The sequence below is a fragment of the Marmota flaviventris genome, chromosome 1 (genome assembly GCF_047511675.1).
Source record: "Marmota flaviventris isolate mMarFla1 chromosome 1, mMarFla1.hap1, whole genome shotgun sequence".
NCBI lineage: Eukaryota > Metazoa > Chordata > Mammalia > Rodentia > Sciuridae > Marmota > Marmota flaviventris.
In genome coordinates this window covers 196,868,495-196,887,582 of record NC_092498.1, presented here as the reverse complement: position 1 = coordinate 196,887,582, position 19,088 = coordinate 196,868,495, and the positions used below count along the sequence as shown (strand labels likewise).

The window sequence follows — 19,088 nt, the reverse complement described above, 5'->3', positions numbered from 1 at the left end:
TATTATATAATCCTGTGGGTCTCTGGCTCTGATTGTGTAAAAGTTAGGTCAACTAGAGTCATTTCTAGGGACTTTGGATCAGGCAACAAAGCTGTGACTCAAACTACCAGTCTGCAGCATTGTTTTCTGCCAAGAAGACAAATGAACAGATGTATCTGGTCCCATACTGAGCAATAATGGAAGAAATGCTGAGACACAGGTAAGGTCTACAATGCTGTGTCGTTGGCTTTCCTGAAGCCCAACCTGCCTTTCCCAAGGCTTAGCTTTTTCCCCTAGGATCTTCTATTGGAGCCCCTTTTTGCCTAGTGGTTTCCGTCACTTGCAACCAAGAATCCTGAAAATTCAACCAAATACTACTATCTGTAGATTTCAAGGCTATTTTGGCAGCTTCTACCAGAATGTTATTAAATACAGTCACTTTAGAATCATTTTTCAAGGCCTTCACTAAATGCTGGGCACTGTGCTAAATTCTAGAAAGACATAATGGTAGATCATTTTCCTCATCCAGATCCTGCACTTGGAAGAAATGGTAAATCCATACTTTGACCCCAAGAGGAATTGGTTGGGCTACTTGACATTGGGTAGTCAAACTTTCTCTGAGCCAGTTTGCTCACCTATAAAATGAGGGGACTATGCCAGTTTTTAAAGTGTTGATGGAAATGGAGGAACCCTAAGTGCTCCTTAGGTGTGCTTGAGACCAAATGGCCTGAGCCCTCCCATACTTGCTCTCAGACAAACCTGTTTTTATAAACCACCTCCTATGTAAAATATCTTTTGGGGAAGGTTTCCTTTGCTGAAGGAAATATATGATCAGATGGGCCCTGAGGTTCAGCCTTTCAGCTTTTCTACCCCCAGAATCCTTTATCAAAAATGTCAGCCTTTTGCCTTCCTGTCATTCATTCTCCAGCTCCTCAGGGGCAATCGCTAACAAAAGGTGAGCTTTCTAAATTTGAAAGAACAGAAAGAGCCAAAGATTTACAAGCGGTCCCTAAATAAAAAGCCCCTTGATCAAAAATCCCTCCAGAAGTTATCATGCAGGTTGCTTAATCCTAATAAAAGACAAATTAAAAGGGGGACATTAAGCCCACTGGAAAGATTCAAAGGGTCTTTTCTGCACTTTGAGCCCTGCAAAATACATTTTTATTGCAGAAAGCAGGTACTTTGAGGCTTTCCTGTTTTCTTGGTTAGGTTGTAGAGGCCATAATTATTTTATTACCAAGGAACCAACCATGTTTCAGTTTAGTGAGACTTAAGTTAGGATCTCCAAAACACGAGATTTGGTTTACTGATTCAGATCTAGGGGCTCATGCCTTTTTTTTTTTTTTTTTTTAAGTAGCTCGCTAGTGACTGGGGTACTTAGCCAAGTTTGGCAATGGCAGGACTTGTATTCTGGAAGTTCTGAATACAACTTTCCTTCAAGGCTTCTCTGTTCCACTTATAAAAATATTGCTCAGGGTCATTTGCAAAGTATAGGAATGGGTGGGAGGGTGGGATCTTGATGATCTGGAAAACACACCCCTGCTCTGCAGGAACTTACCCAGAGTCCCAGATCAGTTCATTTATGAGAAGCCTGCAGTGTTCCTAAGTAGGCCCTGGACTTCTAAATTACAGAAATGAAGAACTGTGCTTGGCTCCAGCCCCACCACAGACTAGGTCTGCAGCCACCAACAACAGCATGTGAATCAAGCAGAACTCACAGGCACACTTACAGGCACCAGTCCTGTAAGCAGGGGAATGCCATTATTTTTTTTTTCTAATTCCCGTGAAAAGAAATTTCAATCCCCTGCCCCATGATTAAAAGAGACAACAAAGTGTTTATTATTATTATTATTTTATTTTCATATACAAAAAGATAAAACTTGAAATAGTTCTAGATTTTTCCTCCTATTCTGTTGGGGTGTGGCTGCTGCTTCACACAGGGGGGAAAAAACTACATTCACATCGGTTTATTTGAGGACCCAGTGCAGAGTTAAAGCAGCAAAACCCCAATTTAGCAGATCTAATTTCAAACTTGACACTCATTTCTAAAAGTACCACAGTAAAAAGGAACAAAGATCCACTGCAAATGAATGAACTATGATACAATGTTCTTTCCAAAATGTTTTCATTTCACAACTGTAATTACATGGATGTCTGCTTCAGGCCATTTTAGGGGTGTGTGTGTGTGTGTGTGTGTGTGTGTGTGTGTGTAATATATATATGTATGTATGTATGTATATATATATATATATAAAAATCAGCACACTTTTCAAATCCAGACAGGGTAACAGCAACAAGCTTAACTCTGTATATATATATATATATTTTAAAACATGATACTTTAGTATAACTTTTGTTAATTCAGTAGTACAAGCTATTTCTGTTCTACAAAATTTTTATTGTATAGCTACAAGGGTGAAAAGTGACCTACTACATTTACATCTCACATATCCTGGTATACAAACAGTACTTATTGAATTTGAGCCAAAAACTATAAGTTTTTAGTTTTAGCACTTGAAAGAGCTTCCTTGCTTCTACAGTCTTAAATCATACACTAGTCACAATTCCAGAGTTTGTGATTACTTGTCGTTTTAAACTGTGAGAAACAGGTGAATCCAAACTTTTAATTACAATTTGTATATACAAGTTAGATAACACAGCTCAATAAGACTTAGCTACCATCCTAAGCCCAACACACACATTCTCCACTAGGTTAGACAAGTCTTAGGGTATTCCTCCTTTTCCTTACAAATAATGTACAAATTCAGAAGTAGCTGGTAAAACTGATATATAAGATGGTAAATAAAAGGTGACATTTTCTGTTGGTTCCAAAACTGTTCCTGAAAACTTTGTACTCTGCTGTGTTCTTTAACTGTATGTCTATTATATGCAGAAAGCTCTTTTCACAAGAATTGACATCAAACTCAATGTAAGTTAAATTTATAGTACTGTATAAAGTTATTTAGATTCAAGGACAAATGTGGGAAAGTATTAACAAGTGAAAATTTGGCCTTTGACATTACCATTACAATTATGTCAGATTCAAAAGCAGATTCTTCTGTACAGTTGAAAAATGGCATCATGTGGATTTGTGGCATGGAAATGAAATCTAGAAATATGTTTCTAATCTGCGGTAACTCTCTCCTTCAACTCTAAAGTACCACTCAATTTTCTTTGCATTTTTACAGAATTCTCAAAAAAAAAATGAGAGGGAAAAGCCGCTGGCATTTTAACACTTGTTCCCCTCACTGGTGGTCTTAGTATTTCAGATGGGGTCTCCCAAAGAATCTCTAATGAATCATTCGCTCCTAGATGGCCTTACAATGACTTGGACACTTTTCAAATTAAAACTCAGATGTTGCCTAATCTTTCCTACTCGCATCTCTGTCATTGTTGTAAAATTTGGATGACTGCATTTTTCCCTTACCGAGAAATTATTTGGCTAAACATACACTTAACTCATGGCAGTGCTCTGAGAAAACCCCACTTGGGCTAAAGCACTTGCAGGGACTGAAGTCAACAGTCCACTGAAAGGGGCAAAAATCAAACACTCAGAGGGCTGAGCCTGGACCCACTGGGAACACAATGACCTTGGTGTCCCATGGTCAGCAGGGCAGCAGGACAGCCCAGGCAGGCAGATGGCATCACTGAGTTACCACTTTTAATCTTGGTCTGCCATCTATGCCCCAGAAGACAAAATTCAGATGTGGTGACTGCTGGTTAATTAAGCTTCTTGAACTGGTAAAAAAGGCTCTTTAAAAATATATATATATTTATTTATTTATTTATTTAAAATACATCATAATGACAAACAGCCATATCCCAACAAGGCCTAATTTCACAGCAACATATGCTACAGACATCTTCCCAAAAATGCACTGTGGTGGATGGTGGGTTTTTATCCTGCCATTTAAAGGAATGTTCTACATGTGAGCTTTTAGAGACTGGAAATGTGTTACAAAGAGCTCATCTTTGGAACTAGTTTGCATGCAAGACCAGCCAGTTAAGTTGCTTCACTTAATCAGACACACAAGAATACTGAAAACGGCAGAATGCAGAGGAGCGCAGGAAGCACCTTCAGATGACACTCCAGACCAACCCCACCACAGCCAGGATGAAATCACCAGAAGCCCTTCTCAGTCCTTGTTTCACTAAAACAAGTTTAAGTGCCCACACTCAGCAGGGTTCCTGCGTGTGTATGTTAAGTCTGCAGTATCAAGAGGACCCAGATGGTGACACCATTCAACATGAGGTCTGAGGTAACTGGTTCTTAAAAGACCTGGATCACACAAGTGCATCCAGAAATTAGAGCTGGGAAAAAGGAAAAAGGCAAGGGATTTGGGGATAGAAAAGACAAGTAGAAAAAAGCTTACAGCAGTTGCTTTTGGAGGAGGAGGGTGACAAAAACAAAGGCACAACAAAATTACATTCCAAGACAGGTGGCTGGAGAGCAGAGAAATGTCCTTTTATGGGAACAGAGAAAGGAGTGCGGGTTAGTTCCTGTAGTGCTACTGGATCTGCTGGAACTACATTTGTTGTAAGTATAAAAGGGTGAAGTGTAAACTACACTCTAAACCAGAAGGAACAGAAAGCACAGCTGGCTTTAAATGACACATCAACTACCTCCAGTGTACCTCTGGAAGCCATGGCCCGAAGCCAGTAGGCAGAGTGTGGGGGTCAGGCCTTTACCTGGGCCTCAAAGCTAGCCATTATGAACACTAGGATTTAGCTTAATTATTCAGTTTCCCTAGATCCCCATCAAAAGTTGCACTCAAATAACCATCCACTCTCTACCCAAAATTAAAAAGGTTAAAATGAAACCCCCTTCCACTTGATGGCAGTGATGCTGACCTTTGTGGGGAAAGTGGAAAAAACCTCTGTGGACATGTGAAAGATGCCCTGCTATTACTGGGTTTCTAGTTTCCTCAGTAGGCTCCTGGCTGATTCAACAGATTAAAGCAGTGAGCCAACCACTCACTCTAATCTCCAAAGGCCCTGACCACCGGGGACAAGATATGCCGGTAGCTCTTCATTTAGTCTAATCACTATGTCCACATGCCCTACCCAATTCTGACCATATCCAAGAATTATTCAACTCAATAATTTAGTCCTAGGTAATTCAGTTTAGTGGAACTCAAACCAATAAATCCCCATTTTAAAGTTTTTGTAGCCTAAATCTTTTTCTTGTGCATCCTGCCCATCTGTGCCCCATAAAATTTCCATTCCCCAAATACCCTCAACACAACTATATTTTGTGTCAGGAGCTTACAACCGAATGTTTAACTTCAGAACCCTCTGTTCAGAAATCTCAGGAGGAAGCATAAATGTCAAACACACTGCAGGCCCCCCCTCCTTCAGGTCTGTAAGGAGCCTAGCTGAAGCATCTGTCCTTCACAGCCACAAGTGGGAATTTTGGCCAGGAGAATCATAAATTGACTCTAGGCTGCCAGTGTATACAAGAATCTGTGTGAGTGCTAAGTAAAAATTCACACCCCTCATGCTCCAGTGTACATTTATCCTGAAAGGTAAAGCTCAGTAGCTCTGATTACAAAAGCATTCTTATTCAAACTCACTAGACTTTATAAAAATAATCTGTGGTATAAAACAATCTCCACACTGTGTAGAAGAAATCTGTCAGGTGATATAACTAAATATATATGTAGAGCTATAGATTTTTTTGAAGTAAAATTTCAAGTGTTATGTCTCTATTAGATAACCTATTCTTTTATTTACAATGCTATCTAACAGTACTGATGCAAACATGATTAGGAGAGTCAGGGAATGGGTCCATACCCAACCCAACAGTGGAAGTTCCCAGAACTCAAGACACAACTCATTCATTCAAAAAGACCCATCATCACTGACTGGGGGCGAGGGGGTAAGCCAACTGACTAATGGGTCACAATTTTCTTAACTGTGAGCTCAACAACATAAACTTTGCAAACGAATGTCACACTTCTGTAGGCATCCAAAATAGCCCTCCTTTAAATAACATACTGCATACATCCATACAGCTACATGTATGTTTCTTTAGTGTCCTGTGACTGCCTAAACTCTAGACTATCAGAAGATACTGCCCCAGAGGAAAAAAGGTCAGCGCAGAGCCCATCACCCACTCAGGTGTTTAGAGAATATGCATTTTAATTCTTAAGGAAAAACCACTTCAGTTATCTCTACAAGCTGCCATAGGAGCAAATAAAGTATCACTGTTTTGGCACTACAGGATATACATGGAGTACCACAACTGAAGTCTTGCTTCATTCATACCTGGAAGATACCGTCATGAAAATGTTAAAACTTGATAAAAACTTAAACAGTGGTAAATACTTTACATTCAAATTCTTGTCCAAACCAAGTTTATAGTGGACCCCCAAACAGGTGTGAAACGTGCACATTCAAAATATCCCACTAAATAACTTGGACTTTTGTTGACAGCTGCTAGGCCTTTTGAACTTACTGTCTTAAAAAATGTGATTGGATCAACTGGATTAAGGGTATTTTAAACTTCAATTTCTTTTTTCCTACAAAACTAAGTTATTATCTAAAAAAACTATTCCAAGCCTTCTAAAGGTTTGGGATACATTCATAGGTAGACTGCTGGTTACAAATCAACTACCTGGAATCTTACTTAAAGAACTATGAATATAACCCTGAATGCATTAAATGTTTAAAATATAGACTGAGAAAATAACACAGTTCATCAAGTGAATTACTGGGCCTAAAACATATTGATCAAGTCTTAAATTCCTTATTACTAGGCTGAACACATTAGCTGCCGAGTATTTTATCAGTTTAGCTTTTGCAAACAGCCATTGATCAAGAAGAAGTCATGTCACCCAAGTGTGAAGGAAAGTCCATATTGTCCCCTTTCTGGATGCTCCCCTACCATGTAAATAATAGATGTACTGCACTTCTTGAAAAGGTGTGGTCTAATGCCCCTGAAATGTGTACCAGGCCTAGTCATCTGTCCAAAAGTACACCACTGAAAACCCAACAGGCTGCAATAAAGACAAAATCAAACTGAACTACTGGACACCTTTCCAATTTAGTTAAGTTTCTAGTGAGCCAAGTTCTTGAGAATAATGATTATTTAACTTCTAGTTCCAATCCTAAAAACTCATATGCTTACTATATTACTTAGCAAAAAACAAGCAAACAAACAAACAACAACAGCAAATCCTCATTATTACCAGTAGGTACTAGGAACTTTACATACTAAAAAAGGTAAAATTCTATTTGTAAGAGGGCCACCTAGTCCTCCCATTTTGGATGGGACTATCATTTCCCTGCCTTTGTGGCTCGACCATAGGGGCCACATGACAGGCTTTTCTGAGACACACAGAGCACATGAAGAACATTCAATACACAGATCAGGTTCCCAAGGAAAAAAACCACATATAGCCCAAGCCCAGGGCATAGTTAGCAGGACAGAGAGAATATTAATGTGATCAAATGGAAAGAAAGGCCGTAAAGCAGAACTACAGGATCGAGTGCTATGCTTCCTAAAGCATCAAGCATGTCAGGAGTGCTGACCTAGCGTCTTGAGGCAAGTTTGGTAGCCTGGAGAGGATAACCCCTTCCCTTTGCTCAGAATATGTGAGCAGAAGATGATATTCAAGGTTAGGCAATGTGCTTCTTATTCTGCACAAATGGCCCCAACTGGGGACAGGATAAATTCAGACTCAAGCAGCTGGCACCACTTTGCCTTGTAGCCAGATTTTCCCCTTTCTCCCCAGAACACCCCATCTGCAGTTCTTGTTCCCTCCTGCTAAGGACCAATGGTCCCAGGAGAAAATCCAGCTCATGCCAGCCCAGTATGCTCTGATGATATGTCCATGGACTCCCCTGCTCACCCTATCACTGAGGACCCTCTGTAGGACACTGTGACACAGTGGCCTCTGTCTTTACTTGCTTCCTCCTTCTCTGGTTCATTTCCGGATCTCTAGCTAAGGATAAAATCCCAGTTATTACAGGGGTTTTCAACCAGGACATTATCTATGGAAGCCCATCCCCAAAGCCAGGGGCTGCTTAGATGACAGAACACTGGAAAGGAAAGAGCAAGGATCCTTGGCTACTTCTCTTCCCTGATTTGGCCCCCTGTAAACCTACAGGGCTGGGACAGTGCCTCTCATGGGCAGGGACAATGAGACCAGGCCTTATTTACAAGTCTTCCACAAAGCTTGGAGCAAAAAAGTAAAATAAAAATAGCAGTTCTCTGGATGCCCCAAAAGTGGATGTTACATGAAATCTGTGGACAGAAACACAGGCAGAGGCCCTGTGATCCAATCACCACCATCACAGATGCATATCAGGACTCTAGGAGTCTCCCAACTCACAGAGCACGTGATAGCAGCAAATGAAACCTTTACCCAGTGGCAAAAGGCCCACCCAAGCTCCCAGAAGGTGGTGGATAGAAATCACCCACCTTCCAGCCAGTAGCAACCAAATGTGCCACCTGGAGCTAAAGGAAGCACCTTGCAGCACAGAGTAGGGGTAGTAGTGGGGGCAGTCTGAAGCCCTGAGAACTGCACAAACCCCCAAACTCTCCCTGTTCCCAGCCACACCAAACAGATACCACTCCTTACACTCCATTCTGATGTCAAGGCCCCACAGGGCCACTGCAGGGCCTGGGTGAGGGGTCAGCAAAGAAAAGCCACTCAGAGAAAAGGTATGCCTGCCCTCCTGTTCTGCACCCCAACCAGAAGGTCCCACAGAGCCAGGGCTCAACGCTCCTTTGGCCAGACCAAAAGAATTAAGCCAGTGCACAAAAGAAAACCAACCACCCAGAGGAAATGAAAAACCAAACAGGGAAGTTGGGGTTTAGTGTTTGGCACTGGGTAGAATTAGTGATCTGATTATTCCTGCAGTGAATTAGCTACATTAGTGGTTTATTTGTTTCTTCTGAGGGTGAAAAGTGGAGATGCCCCCACTGCCTGAGGAAAAAGCTAAAAAAAGTAGATATGGCACTTTTCAATAAATATTTTAAAGCTTCTTAAAGAAATAAGTGGAAAAGAAAAGCAACTGCTGTAAGGCCTGTTTGCTGTTAAAAATTATTCCAAGGGAAAAAAATTACCACAGCACAAAATAAAACAGGAAAAAAAAAAAAGACATAGCTTACCAAAACAAAAAGAAAACCATCTGTCCCAGTGACCACTTGGCCAATCCACATTTTGACCCATGAAGCAAAAACTGAGCTTGGACAGGGAAGTAAATTGGCCTCCGACAGCATCCCGTACCCACTCAGAGAAAAGGACACCCACAAGCAGAAGGCCCAGATGCCACACACAGCAACTGAGTGGAGCAGGCACCCAAGTGTGAGCTGGTCCATCACACTCAGACTCCCACACCCTCTACCCCAGACAAGCAGCTCTGGCAACTGCCCTCAGGGCATAGTGTGTGGCCACTGGTGCTATTAATCCCCTCCAGTATTACTACTGCTCATCTACTGAAGGAATTAAATCTCAGGTAAAATTACCTCATGTGGGTATAAGGGTCACAGTTTTACAAGTTAAAGTGGGGTCATAGGTTATTCTGAACATCAACTAATCAAGTTATGGGAAACATCTGACCTTCCAAATAACCCAGGAGGTAGCAGCCCTCTTCAGTCTACCCAGGTCAACCTCTCTCCATCACCTGCCAACTCGCCTACTCTTGAGATTAAGAGACACACTGTTTTAAAATAAAATGATCTAAGGAAACCAGGAGGAGCCTTCACCAACAATAGTGATGAACGCCCAGACTCAGCCCAGCCAGCCAACCTATACTCGATGACAATTATTTACAAGGGGGCTTTATCAAACAAAAATGGTAGTACTCCCTAGAAGACAAACTTTTTTTCTTTTTCCTCTATTTCTTTTAAACATCCTTGTCATAAAAGTCAACTTACATTAAAATATACTTACTACAAGACAACACAACTAACAAAATATATAATAAAACTTACACAAGTAGAAAATTCTGAGGTATTTCTGGTTTGAGGTGGTCTGTGGTCGTGAAGTTTTAATTCTTTTACTTTTTTTAAAATTTAAACCTCGGAAGCCACATAGCAAAGCATGTGTGTATATGTGGATGTGTGTTTTGTCTGAAAAAAAAATTTAGCATGTTTTATAAATTAAAAATTTTCAAATGTTGAAACAGCAGCATTAGGAACATTCACTGATTAGAGCAAGGTTATGGCATAATAGAAAACGTTTTTTAGAATATGCACCACTTTAAGGGGTCTGGAGAAAGCCATGTCCACAAGCCACAGAATGGGGTCAGTAATGTCACCACATGGGGCTGAGCCAGAGCTGCAGGGCTTGCAAGGTCCCCAGAGAGACAGGCCGTCTTTGTGGGGCCCATCCAGGAATTCTCTTGCCCTAGCTGTGCAGGGCGCCCCCTAAGGGCATTTTCCTAAACTGCCCCAGGAGGAAACAATTTCAATATTTCCTCCATTAGAGATACTTACAAGCATCATATCGCATGAAGAATGTTCACTGAACTGTGATGATTTCTGCCTTCCACATAATCTTAAAATTGGGGCAGAAAAAATGTTTCATCTTAGGCCAAGCCCAGGTCAACAGAAAGAAACTGGTGGGACCAGCAGGTGGGTCAGAGCTGCCCCTGCTCTCAGACTTTCTCCAAACCCCGCACTTGCCCTTAATGTTCGGCCTCCACAAGGTCCTTGCCCTCAATTCCTGGTTACCTGAGAAGTAGCCTCCACAGAAAAGGATGTTGCTCCGAATGTGCCCAAGTCCAGTGTAGCTCTGTTCCAAACCCTACCCTAGCACCATCCTCCCCTTCCAACCCCAGTCCAAACTCCTCGTCCTCATCCCAGTTTTTACTTGATCAGGACAACACCCGTTAAATCCGTGAAAGACACATCTGCTGTTTCTTAAGCTCACTGCCTAAAAAGGGAGAAACAACAACAAAAAAATAATAAAGTGGTGGGGAGGAGGGGGTGAGGGCCAAGGAGAGAGGAAATGCCTCTTCTGAGGAAGGTATGTTCTTATGTAACAGTCTTCAAAGGTTCCTCGAGTAGAGTTTGCAGCATTAAGTTTCCTAAGACAGGAGATGGGTTTCTTTGTGTCACAGATTCTGAGACGACAAACAAAGAGAAAATGGGAAAAATGAATCCCAAAGGACAGGAGGTGGCTGAGGCTCTTCAGCATGGCGCTGGTTCTGCATTCACAGCTCAGCACCTCAACGCCTGCTGACGTGTCCGCTGTTTGCAATACAGTAGAGCAATATGCTGGTAAAAACTGATCCAATCCAAAAAATAATATTAATTATAATAATTATAATAATTATAATAATAATAAAAAGTCAAGGTAAAATAGCAGCTGCATTTTATGTGTTTGTTGGTTTTATGGGATTTCCAAAACAAAACACAACTTTTTTTTTTCCTTTTTTCTTCAGATCCAATGAGTCTGGAGAGACACTCATGTCCTGGGCTTAGATGCTGGACTCCTTAGGGGGCAGGTCCACATTAGTGACAGAGGTCACCAGTGAGACAAGACAGTCCGAGGTAGTGCCGTTGATCGACCTCCGGATCAGGGACACTCGCTCCTCCACGCAGCCTGCAGATAGGCGAGCTTCTGCATCATGGTCCCAGCACTCCTCAATGGTCACACAGAGCTGGGCCAGGCCCTGTACAACAGTGGGAGAATGAGAAAAGACACCTTGTTAAGACCTCTAAGTAAGGACAAGCATGGAAGACACCAAACTTGATGATGATCCCAAGGATTAGTCAAAGCCTATTGGCCAAACCACACCAGCAGGTCAATTAACAGGTGCCTAGTGGAAACTGCAGCAATCACCATGCTTGCCTTTCTGATAGCCACTACCCTGAGCCCACTGGCTTCCGTCAGCCCCAGAACATTGCTACTCCTCAGCTTACGAAGGTGAGGGATCCAGACCCCTCCTAGAGGAGATACAGCTGCTTACCTTGGAGCAGTGGTATTAAATCATATTTTATGCAAAGCCCAAACACAAAGGCCCAAAGTGTAACATATGAGTCATAGTGAGAACCAAGAAGAGGGCATCATTCTAGCTTACCCCGCACAGTCCCTGGAGCACCTTTCTAGGATCTAAAAAATGGACAAGCTTCCTCTTTGTCCCATTCTCCCTTGATCTCAGGCTCCTGCTATGCCCCATGGAATCCCTGCACTCAGACCCCTCACCGGGTGCTTTAGCCAGTGATCCTTAATGGTGGGTCGCATCTTCTTGTGAACAACCACCTCCTGCAGCTCTTCCAGCGAAGGGTGCTGGCCAATCTCCTCCTCAAAAGGCAGCATATACTCATCCACGGGTCCTGAAGGCAAGAGAGAACCTGGTTGGATGACATGGAGGCCCCTCAGCTCCCAACTCAGGATGCCCAAAGTTGCTATCCCACTCACCATCTGCAGCCTTGCAGCGAGACACAAGCTCCCACAGCACCAGCCCCATAGCATACATGTCAATGCGCAGGAAGGCGTCTCGCTGGAAGTTGATGGCTCCCTCAAGCACCTCAGGGGCCATGTACCGTCTGGTGCCTACCTGCATGAGAACAGAAAAGTGCAGGGTCTCCAGACACTAACCAAGCATAAATGCACACTCAGCCAGGGCACGGAAACCATAGCCTGTGTGCACCACAGCAGGATACCAAAGACAGCAAGCCCTGACTCACTGCATTCACAGCAGGGTCATGAACTGTACCTGCGGATGATTTTAAAATATAACACACTGGAGTCAGCAGTGGTAGAAAATGGAATTGCTTTCAAATTCCAACAGCAAGACCACAAGACATTTATATCAATGATGTGTACTTTCTGAGGTTTGAAACAAAAATAAAGCAAGAAGAGAATACTTAAGATCAAAATGGACTGCTATGGGATGATTTGCTAGGTTTAATTTTTTGGCTACTTTTTCTAGGTTCTTGGCTTAGAGTCTTAATACTTTTCTATTTTGTTTTTTGATTGATAATTATGACTGGGGGGAAAAAAAGATTGAGACCACAAGGACAAGTGGCCAAAACCTGAACAGGGAATCTAGGTTTCTTAGCTGACTGGCCTGGGGAAGCTTCACAAGCCACCAGGCCTTGGCTTCTTTACTGCTAACACAAGCTCTGTTCCCTGAGTTCTTAGCTCCAAAGTCATGCCCCTAGAAGTTGTCAGCTCAATCCCAGAGTATCCACCCTGGTTCAGCCCCCCCACTTCCCAGGCCCAGGCTCATTACCTGCCCATGGGTGTCCCCTGGAGGTTTCCCTGGCTCAAACCGAACAGCCAGGCCAAAGTCAGCCAGGACAGCTGTGAGGTCACTCTTCAGCAATACATTCTTGCTTTTAAAATCCCTGTGGAGACAATTGGGCCCCAATGAAGTAGAACATCATGATCCAACATCCCTTGTGCTTGAACATTATGATCTAACTCCCACCTTGGCTCTTAAGATATTTGAGTCTGTGCCCCAGAGCCCCTAGATTAGATCATCCCACCCTATCTGGGGTGCAGGGTCTGTGCCTGGGTGCAGAGGTAAGGCAGCTTCAGGAGCCCAAACAGGTGTGGGAATCCCTCACTGCCTTTGATAAAAGACTTCTGTCAATGTTGGCAAAGCAATTCCTACCCCAATGGCTGGTCAGACCTTGTCCCAGTCCCCACAGCATCAAAGGCCAGCCCACACATCCTCAGAGAGGTTGGGAGACAGGTACACTGGCCTGGGATGCACATTTTCTGGGAAGAAATATTTGGAATGTGAGTGAAAACAGGAATTTAAAATTAGCTTGCCAAAGATCCTGACAGGCCACAAAGGCAGAGTGGAACAGGGTCCTGGAGTGTGCGTTCATTTTCACTCCTTAATAAGAACCACTTTGGTCCTCAATTTCCCCAGCACCTGTCCCAGCATTGCTATGAGGATAAAACTGAGTGAGCAGCAAACAAAATGCTTTGGGCCACCCCTGGCAAACTTACTATGCATTACTGTTAAGTGGAACCATATCCAAGAGTCTACATTCAACCTTTTGGCCTACAAAAATGGCAAGTCTACACAACCTCTATGTCACTACTGTTAACACCCTTAGGGACCTTTCAGCTTAGAAACCTGGACTTCTGAGTCTCATTCCCCTCCATCATAGTTATGGAGACAGACTAACTAGTTATACGGGACCTTGTCTAAGGCACTCAACCTCTCTGCACTACTGTTCCTTCACCTTTAAGATAAGGAGAAGAAACAGTTTCTACCTTACAAGGTGGTAACTGAGGAGTCAATAGGTTGGTATTTCTCAAGCATTCAGGTATTTCTCAAGCATTACTGCCTGCAATTCAGTAAAGCACAATGGTGACAAGTTAAAAATGGTTCTTAACGTATGGTTCAAGGGCCTGGTGCAGTGGCGTATCCTATATTCCTAGCAGCTTGGGAGGCTGAGGCAGGAGGATCATGAGTTCAAAGCCAGATTCATCAATTTAGTAAGGCACTAAGCAACTCAGTGAGACCTTGTCTCTAAATAAAATACAACACATGGCTTGGGATGTGGCTCAGGGGTCAAGTGCCCCTGAGTTCAATCCCCAATACTCCCCTCCACAAAAAGTATGGTTCAAAGACCCCAAAAGATTCCCAAAATTGTTTCAGGAGCTCTCAAGGTCAAAATTTTTCTTTAATTATCTAGCATTTGCCTTTTTAAGTTTTTCCTCTCAGAAATATAGAAAAGAGTTTTCCAAGGACTATATGATAGATGATGTCCTCACTCTAAAAAGATAAGAGTGTGTGTGCTCTACTCTAGGAAATATCAACAGACAAACCCCACATATACAAAAATTCCTTTTAAGGGTTAAAGGGTTCTAACCATAAAGCTCAAGAATTGCTGAGCCAACTCTTCAAAGTAACGCAGTCGGCACTTCCTCACATAGCCATTAGAGGGCACCAGAAAACCAGTTTAGGAGGCCATGCCATCCAAAGGACACAGGTAAAGGCCTCGTTCTGTACCCAGTCATTACAATACAACACAGGGAGACTAGGCATGTATAGAAAATTGAGACACACCTTACACCCTCCTCTCACCCACCAACCCTCTCCAGTTCCAGGCCAAGCACAGAGAGAGCACCTGCTAGCCCAGGTACCTGTGGGCAATAGACGGCTTGTGGCCCTCACCACGGCACCAGGGTACATCCTCGTGCAGGTACGAAAGGCCTCGTGACATCGTTTCTGCCACATGACACAGTTCGTTCCATGTGATGATGTTCCCCTTGAGGTAATCCGTGAGGGAGCCCTAAGTCAAGGAAGCACAAATCTTAGACACAGGCTCTAGGTGAATGGCAAGACCCAACCCAACCAACCCAACCCAGCCCAGCCCTAGGAGAGATGTCTTTGAAGGCCAATGGTTGGGCTCCTCTCCTGGGAGTCTATAATGAACAGGAAAGGCAAATGAGACCAGGATAGAAAGTCCAGGGGTAATCATTAAGTCACTACGCTTATTATAGATGTAACCTCAGGGTCAGAGGCTCTTATAGGGACAACCTGGTCCACACCTATGGCAGAATCACCTCATGGGAACCTTTCCATCGCGTATAGATTGACAGCATGGCCCACCTTGTCATGGAAGGCCGTGATGAGCCACAGCTCCACCTCAAGGTTGGAGCCTCGTTTCTCAGCAGCAATGAACTGCAGCAGGTTCTCATGCTTCATGCCAGGCGTGCTGAAGATCTCCCTTTCACTCTGCCACGACTGCTTGTCCTGGAGCATGGAGGCAGCTCAGTCAGGCTATAGCCACACAACCCCACAGCAAGGCGGTTGCACTTTCATCCATCCCCCTCCCACTAGCCTCTCAGTTTCAGCATCCATAAGGGGCCTAGGAGACCAGGACTGAGCCACACAACATCAGGCCAGCAGCAACCTCTTAGATCACTTAACATCAGCCATGATTTAAAAATGAAACCACTGCGGGTCCAGAGATGGGAAGCGAGTTGCCCCACATCACCCAACAAGTGAAAGGCACGCCAGGCCAGGCTTTGTTAAGTGTCCTAGGCAAATGCATGGGGTGGCCTGGTGTCCAGAGTTGCTGAGCAGAACATGACAGCAAACCCAGGGGCTGGGGCTGTAGCTCAGTGGCTGAGCGCTCACCTCACATGCGTGAGGCACTGGGTTGGATCCTCAGCACCACATACAAAAATAAATAAGACAAAGATTGTGTCCATCTACAACTAAAAAAAAATTTTAAAAAAAGAACAAAAACCCATATACCATAGAAGATCAAGGTATAGCAAAGCCCTGCCCTGGTTCTTCAATGCAATTTAACTGCTAAATGCAGTCCCCATATAGCTGAGAGTAACGTAAATGGCAACTTCAATGCAGCTATTTCTTACTCATCCCACCAGTGTCCAGGGTTTGGACTGCCCTTGCGTAGAAGAGTCTCAGCTCAGGCCACAATGAGGGAAGATGACTTGGAGCCCCCACTCACTCACCTGGAGTGGGAAGATCTTGACAGCCACAAAGTCATTCATGAGCTGGGCCTTCCAGACACAGCCAAAGCGGCCACGAGCCTTGATCTCCAACAGCTGCAGTGGCTTCAGACCCACCAGGGGGGATGGGGGTGGAGGCCCAGGGTCCTAGCAGAAAGCAAAGTCTTAACCAGTTCTGGCCTAGCCTCATGCCCCCTCCTCACGCCTGCCCCAAGACTGCACTGTCTTACCTCGTGGATGTCCACATGGCCATAGGGAGGCTTACGATGCCGATACATCCAGAAGGCCAGCAGGACGATGAGGGAGAGGCCCCCAATGGGCAGCAGCGAGTAGGCCAGCACCGTGAGCAGGGTAGGGGCTGTCGGGGGTGGCTCGTACGTGACTGGGGGACACACGGAGCCCTGCGTCACATAGCCCGCCCACTCCCACACCTTCACAGGGCCCTGCAGCCATTCCCCATCCAGCTCCAGAGCTGAGCACTCTGGGCCAAGGAGAGGCCCAAGTCTGCTAGGTCAGATGCCCTCTTCCCACTGGCCCCTCACCTTCTGGGCCCCCAGCCTCCGGCAAGTGGGTGAAGCGCTCGTTGCAGAAGTTGCCTTCGCAGCAGCAGAAGTACACCTGCGGGTTCTCCTCGGTGGCCACACACTCCTGCCTGAAAGCAGAGAGCTTTCCTTACACAGGCAGGGGATGCAAGACTCTCCCAGGCCTGCCCAGCCAAACCCCTCCCTATAAACAGAGCATCTTCTGGGCAACATCAGCAGGACAGGTGAAGCCATCCAAAGCTGGGGAGAGACCACTAGGAGTCAACACACCCTGAAACCCCTCCTCAGAGCTGGAGCAGGGCAAACACGGTTGCGGAAGAGCGTGGGAGCCTGCTTATCACCTGAAGAGCCCCTTTCTTGCTCAGTTATCCTGAGAGCCACAGGGCCAAGCGGGAAGTGCAAGTATAGGCAGGCTTCAGTAGAGGAAGGGCAAGCCTTGTGGTACCTGTCGTAGCAGTTGAAATCATCCAGCCAGCAGCCCTTCTTGACGAGCTCGATGGTGCCTGAGCTGTTGCGCCAGGAGGCGTAGCAGTGCAGCCTCTTGTCTTGCTCACCCTCACAGCGCTCCAAGCCACTCTGATTGGTGCGTTCCAGCTCCCAGTTGGCGTTGTAGTAGATGCACTCCCGTGTCTCAGCCTCCCCACGCCCTGAACCTGTGCCCAGAGAAGAGACACTGAGCATGCCCCACAGGGCTACTGTCCCAAACCACTCTACTGGGCACCATGCTCCCTCTGTATCCAACACCTCAGCTTACTGTGTGCCAGCCTGCACCATCCCCAGCTCACTTTTCCCACTATAGCTGCCCTAAGCCCAAGCAAGGGGGAAAGGAAGGAAACCGAATACCATGCAGGATGGACAAGCAGCCAGCCACTGGCACAAAAGGTGGCATTAATAGTGCCTGAAGCTGGGTGATGGCGGGCTGCTTCCCTGCAGTACCAGGATTAATGAAGAAGCCCTCAAAAGCCCCAGTGCAAAATCTCTATAAGTGCAGGGGTGGGGCTATAGTATTTAATAAAAACAAACACTCTCAGGCATAGTCCAGATCTATCCAATAGGAATAAGGGCAGGATCTCCATTTTTAACCTTCCTGTCTATCTCAGGAGATACTGATGCAAACCTTTAGGACTACATCTGGAGGAACTATAAGGAGAAGCGGCTTCCTACTGCCCCCTCTCTCCTTGGTCACCACGGTGCTCCGCCCCCAGATGAGCTGGAATGTCCTCCACAAGAGAACAAGGACCCTCCAGTGTCCCTTCTACACCCAGCATCCATACCTGGTGCTGCAGAATTCTGAAGATAATGAGGCCTGCACAGGTAAACCTCCCAGAATCACCAGCAGTGATATGTGCCTCTAGCAGGAGAAGAGCTGGCTAGTGGCTAAGTTGTAAACACAGATCAATCTCCCAGCTGGGCTTGGCCCCTGATGATGACCCCCAGGCAGGCATTCCACTCCTGAACTTCTTTCTATCTCCGGAAGAAATGCCACCCAGGTGGTCAACTGCTTTAACCTTCAACTGCCTTCAAATGCTTTCCTTTAAACATGGCATCAAACATTTACCAAATCCACCTTCTTTACTATCCCTACAAGATGACCCCCAGACCCAGTCCTAGCTTGTTCCCAATTCCCCCATGAACTCTTTTGCCCTGGGATGGAAAAGAATATGCAGATGGCAAAAGAGATTTTGCCTGGGAGTAGTCAGCTATGGCCCCTTCACCAGGCATCCACACGAAGGACTCACTGCCAGAACTCCATGAAGATATCTGAGAGGAAACCAGCAGTAAACAGTCACCAGTCTTTCCACACTCCTTGAGCCTACTGTGGGGCAGTGCCTATCAACACCCCTGGCTGGGCTCCCCGAGTCTCCCCCGACAACTGTGCCCACCATAGGAGGAGAAGGAGCCAAAGTCAATCCCAAAAAACCACCAGCCAGCCCATGCGCAGCCTGACTTCACTGACAGCAGGAAAGGCAGGCAAGGAGAAGGAAGCCCACCTGATCCTGGGGAAGGCAGTGCCCTGAGTTCTAGCACAGCCCACGGCTTGATTCCCAAGGCCTATTCATCGAGGAGAATACTGACTGGTAGAGGGAGGAGCCCCTCTACCACAAGGAGGAACACACTCTGCTCAGACTCACCCTTGCTCTACCTCCCTGCAGTGATAAAA

General features: G+C 45.1%; 1 protein-coding gene across 2 annotated transcripts in view; it reads right to left on the bottom strand.

Annotated features, from left to right (window-relative positions):
• Positions 1-1,814: 1,814 nt before the first annotated feature.
• Positions 1,815-19,088, bottom strand: part of Acvr2b (activin A receptor type 2B) — a 39,436-nt gene continuing 22,162 nt past the window's right edge. The window contains exons 2-11 of one of the 2 annotated variants that reach the window (XM_027932203.2): positions 17,373-17,580; positions 16,928-17,037; positions 16,616-16,767; positions 16,389-16,532; positions 15,517-15,660; positions 15,048-15,196; positions 13,174-13,288; positions 12,357-12,495; positions 12,141-12,271; positions 1,815-11,607 (exon numbers count right to left, since the gene is read on the bottom strand). In XM_027932203.2, the coding sequence (XP_027788004.2) occupies positions 11,413-11,607; positions 12,141-12,271; positions 12,357-12,495; positions 13,174-13,288; positions 15,048-15,196; positions 15,517-15,660; positions 16,389-16,532; positions 16,616-16,767; positions 16,928-17,037; positions 17,373-17,580 (1,487 nt within the window). In that variant the 3' untranslated portion in view covers positions 1,815-11,412. The remainder of the gene's footprint in view (positions 11,608-12,140; positions 12,272-12,356; positions 12,496-13,173; positions 13,289-15,047; positions 15,197-15,516; positions 15,661-16,388; positions 16,533-16,615; positions 16,768-16,927; positions 17,038-17,372; positions 17,581-19,088) is intronic. The other variant, XM_071599876.1, reaches the window with a different exon arrangement.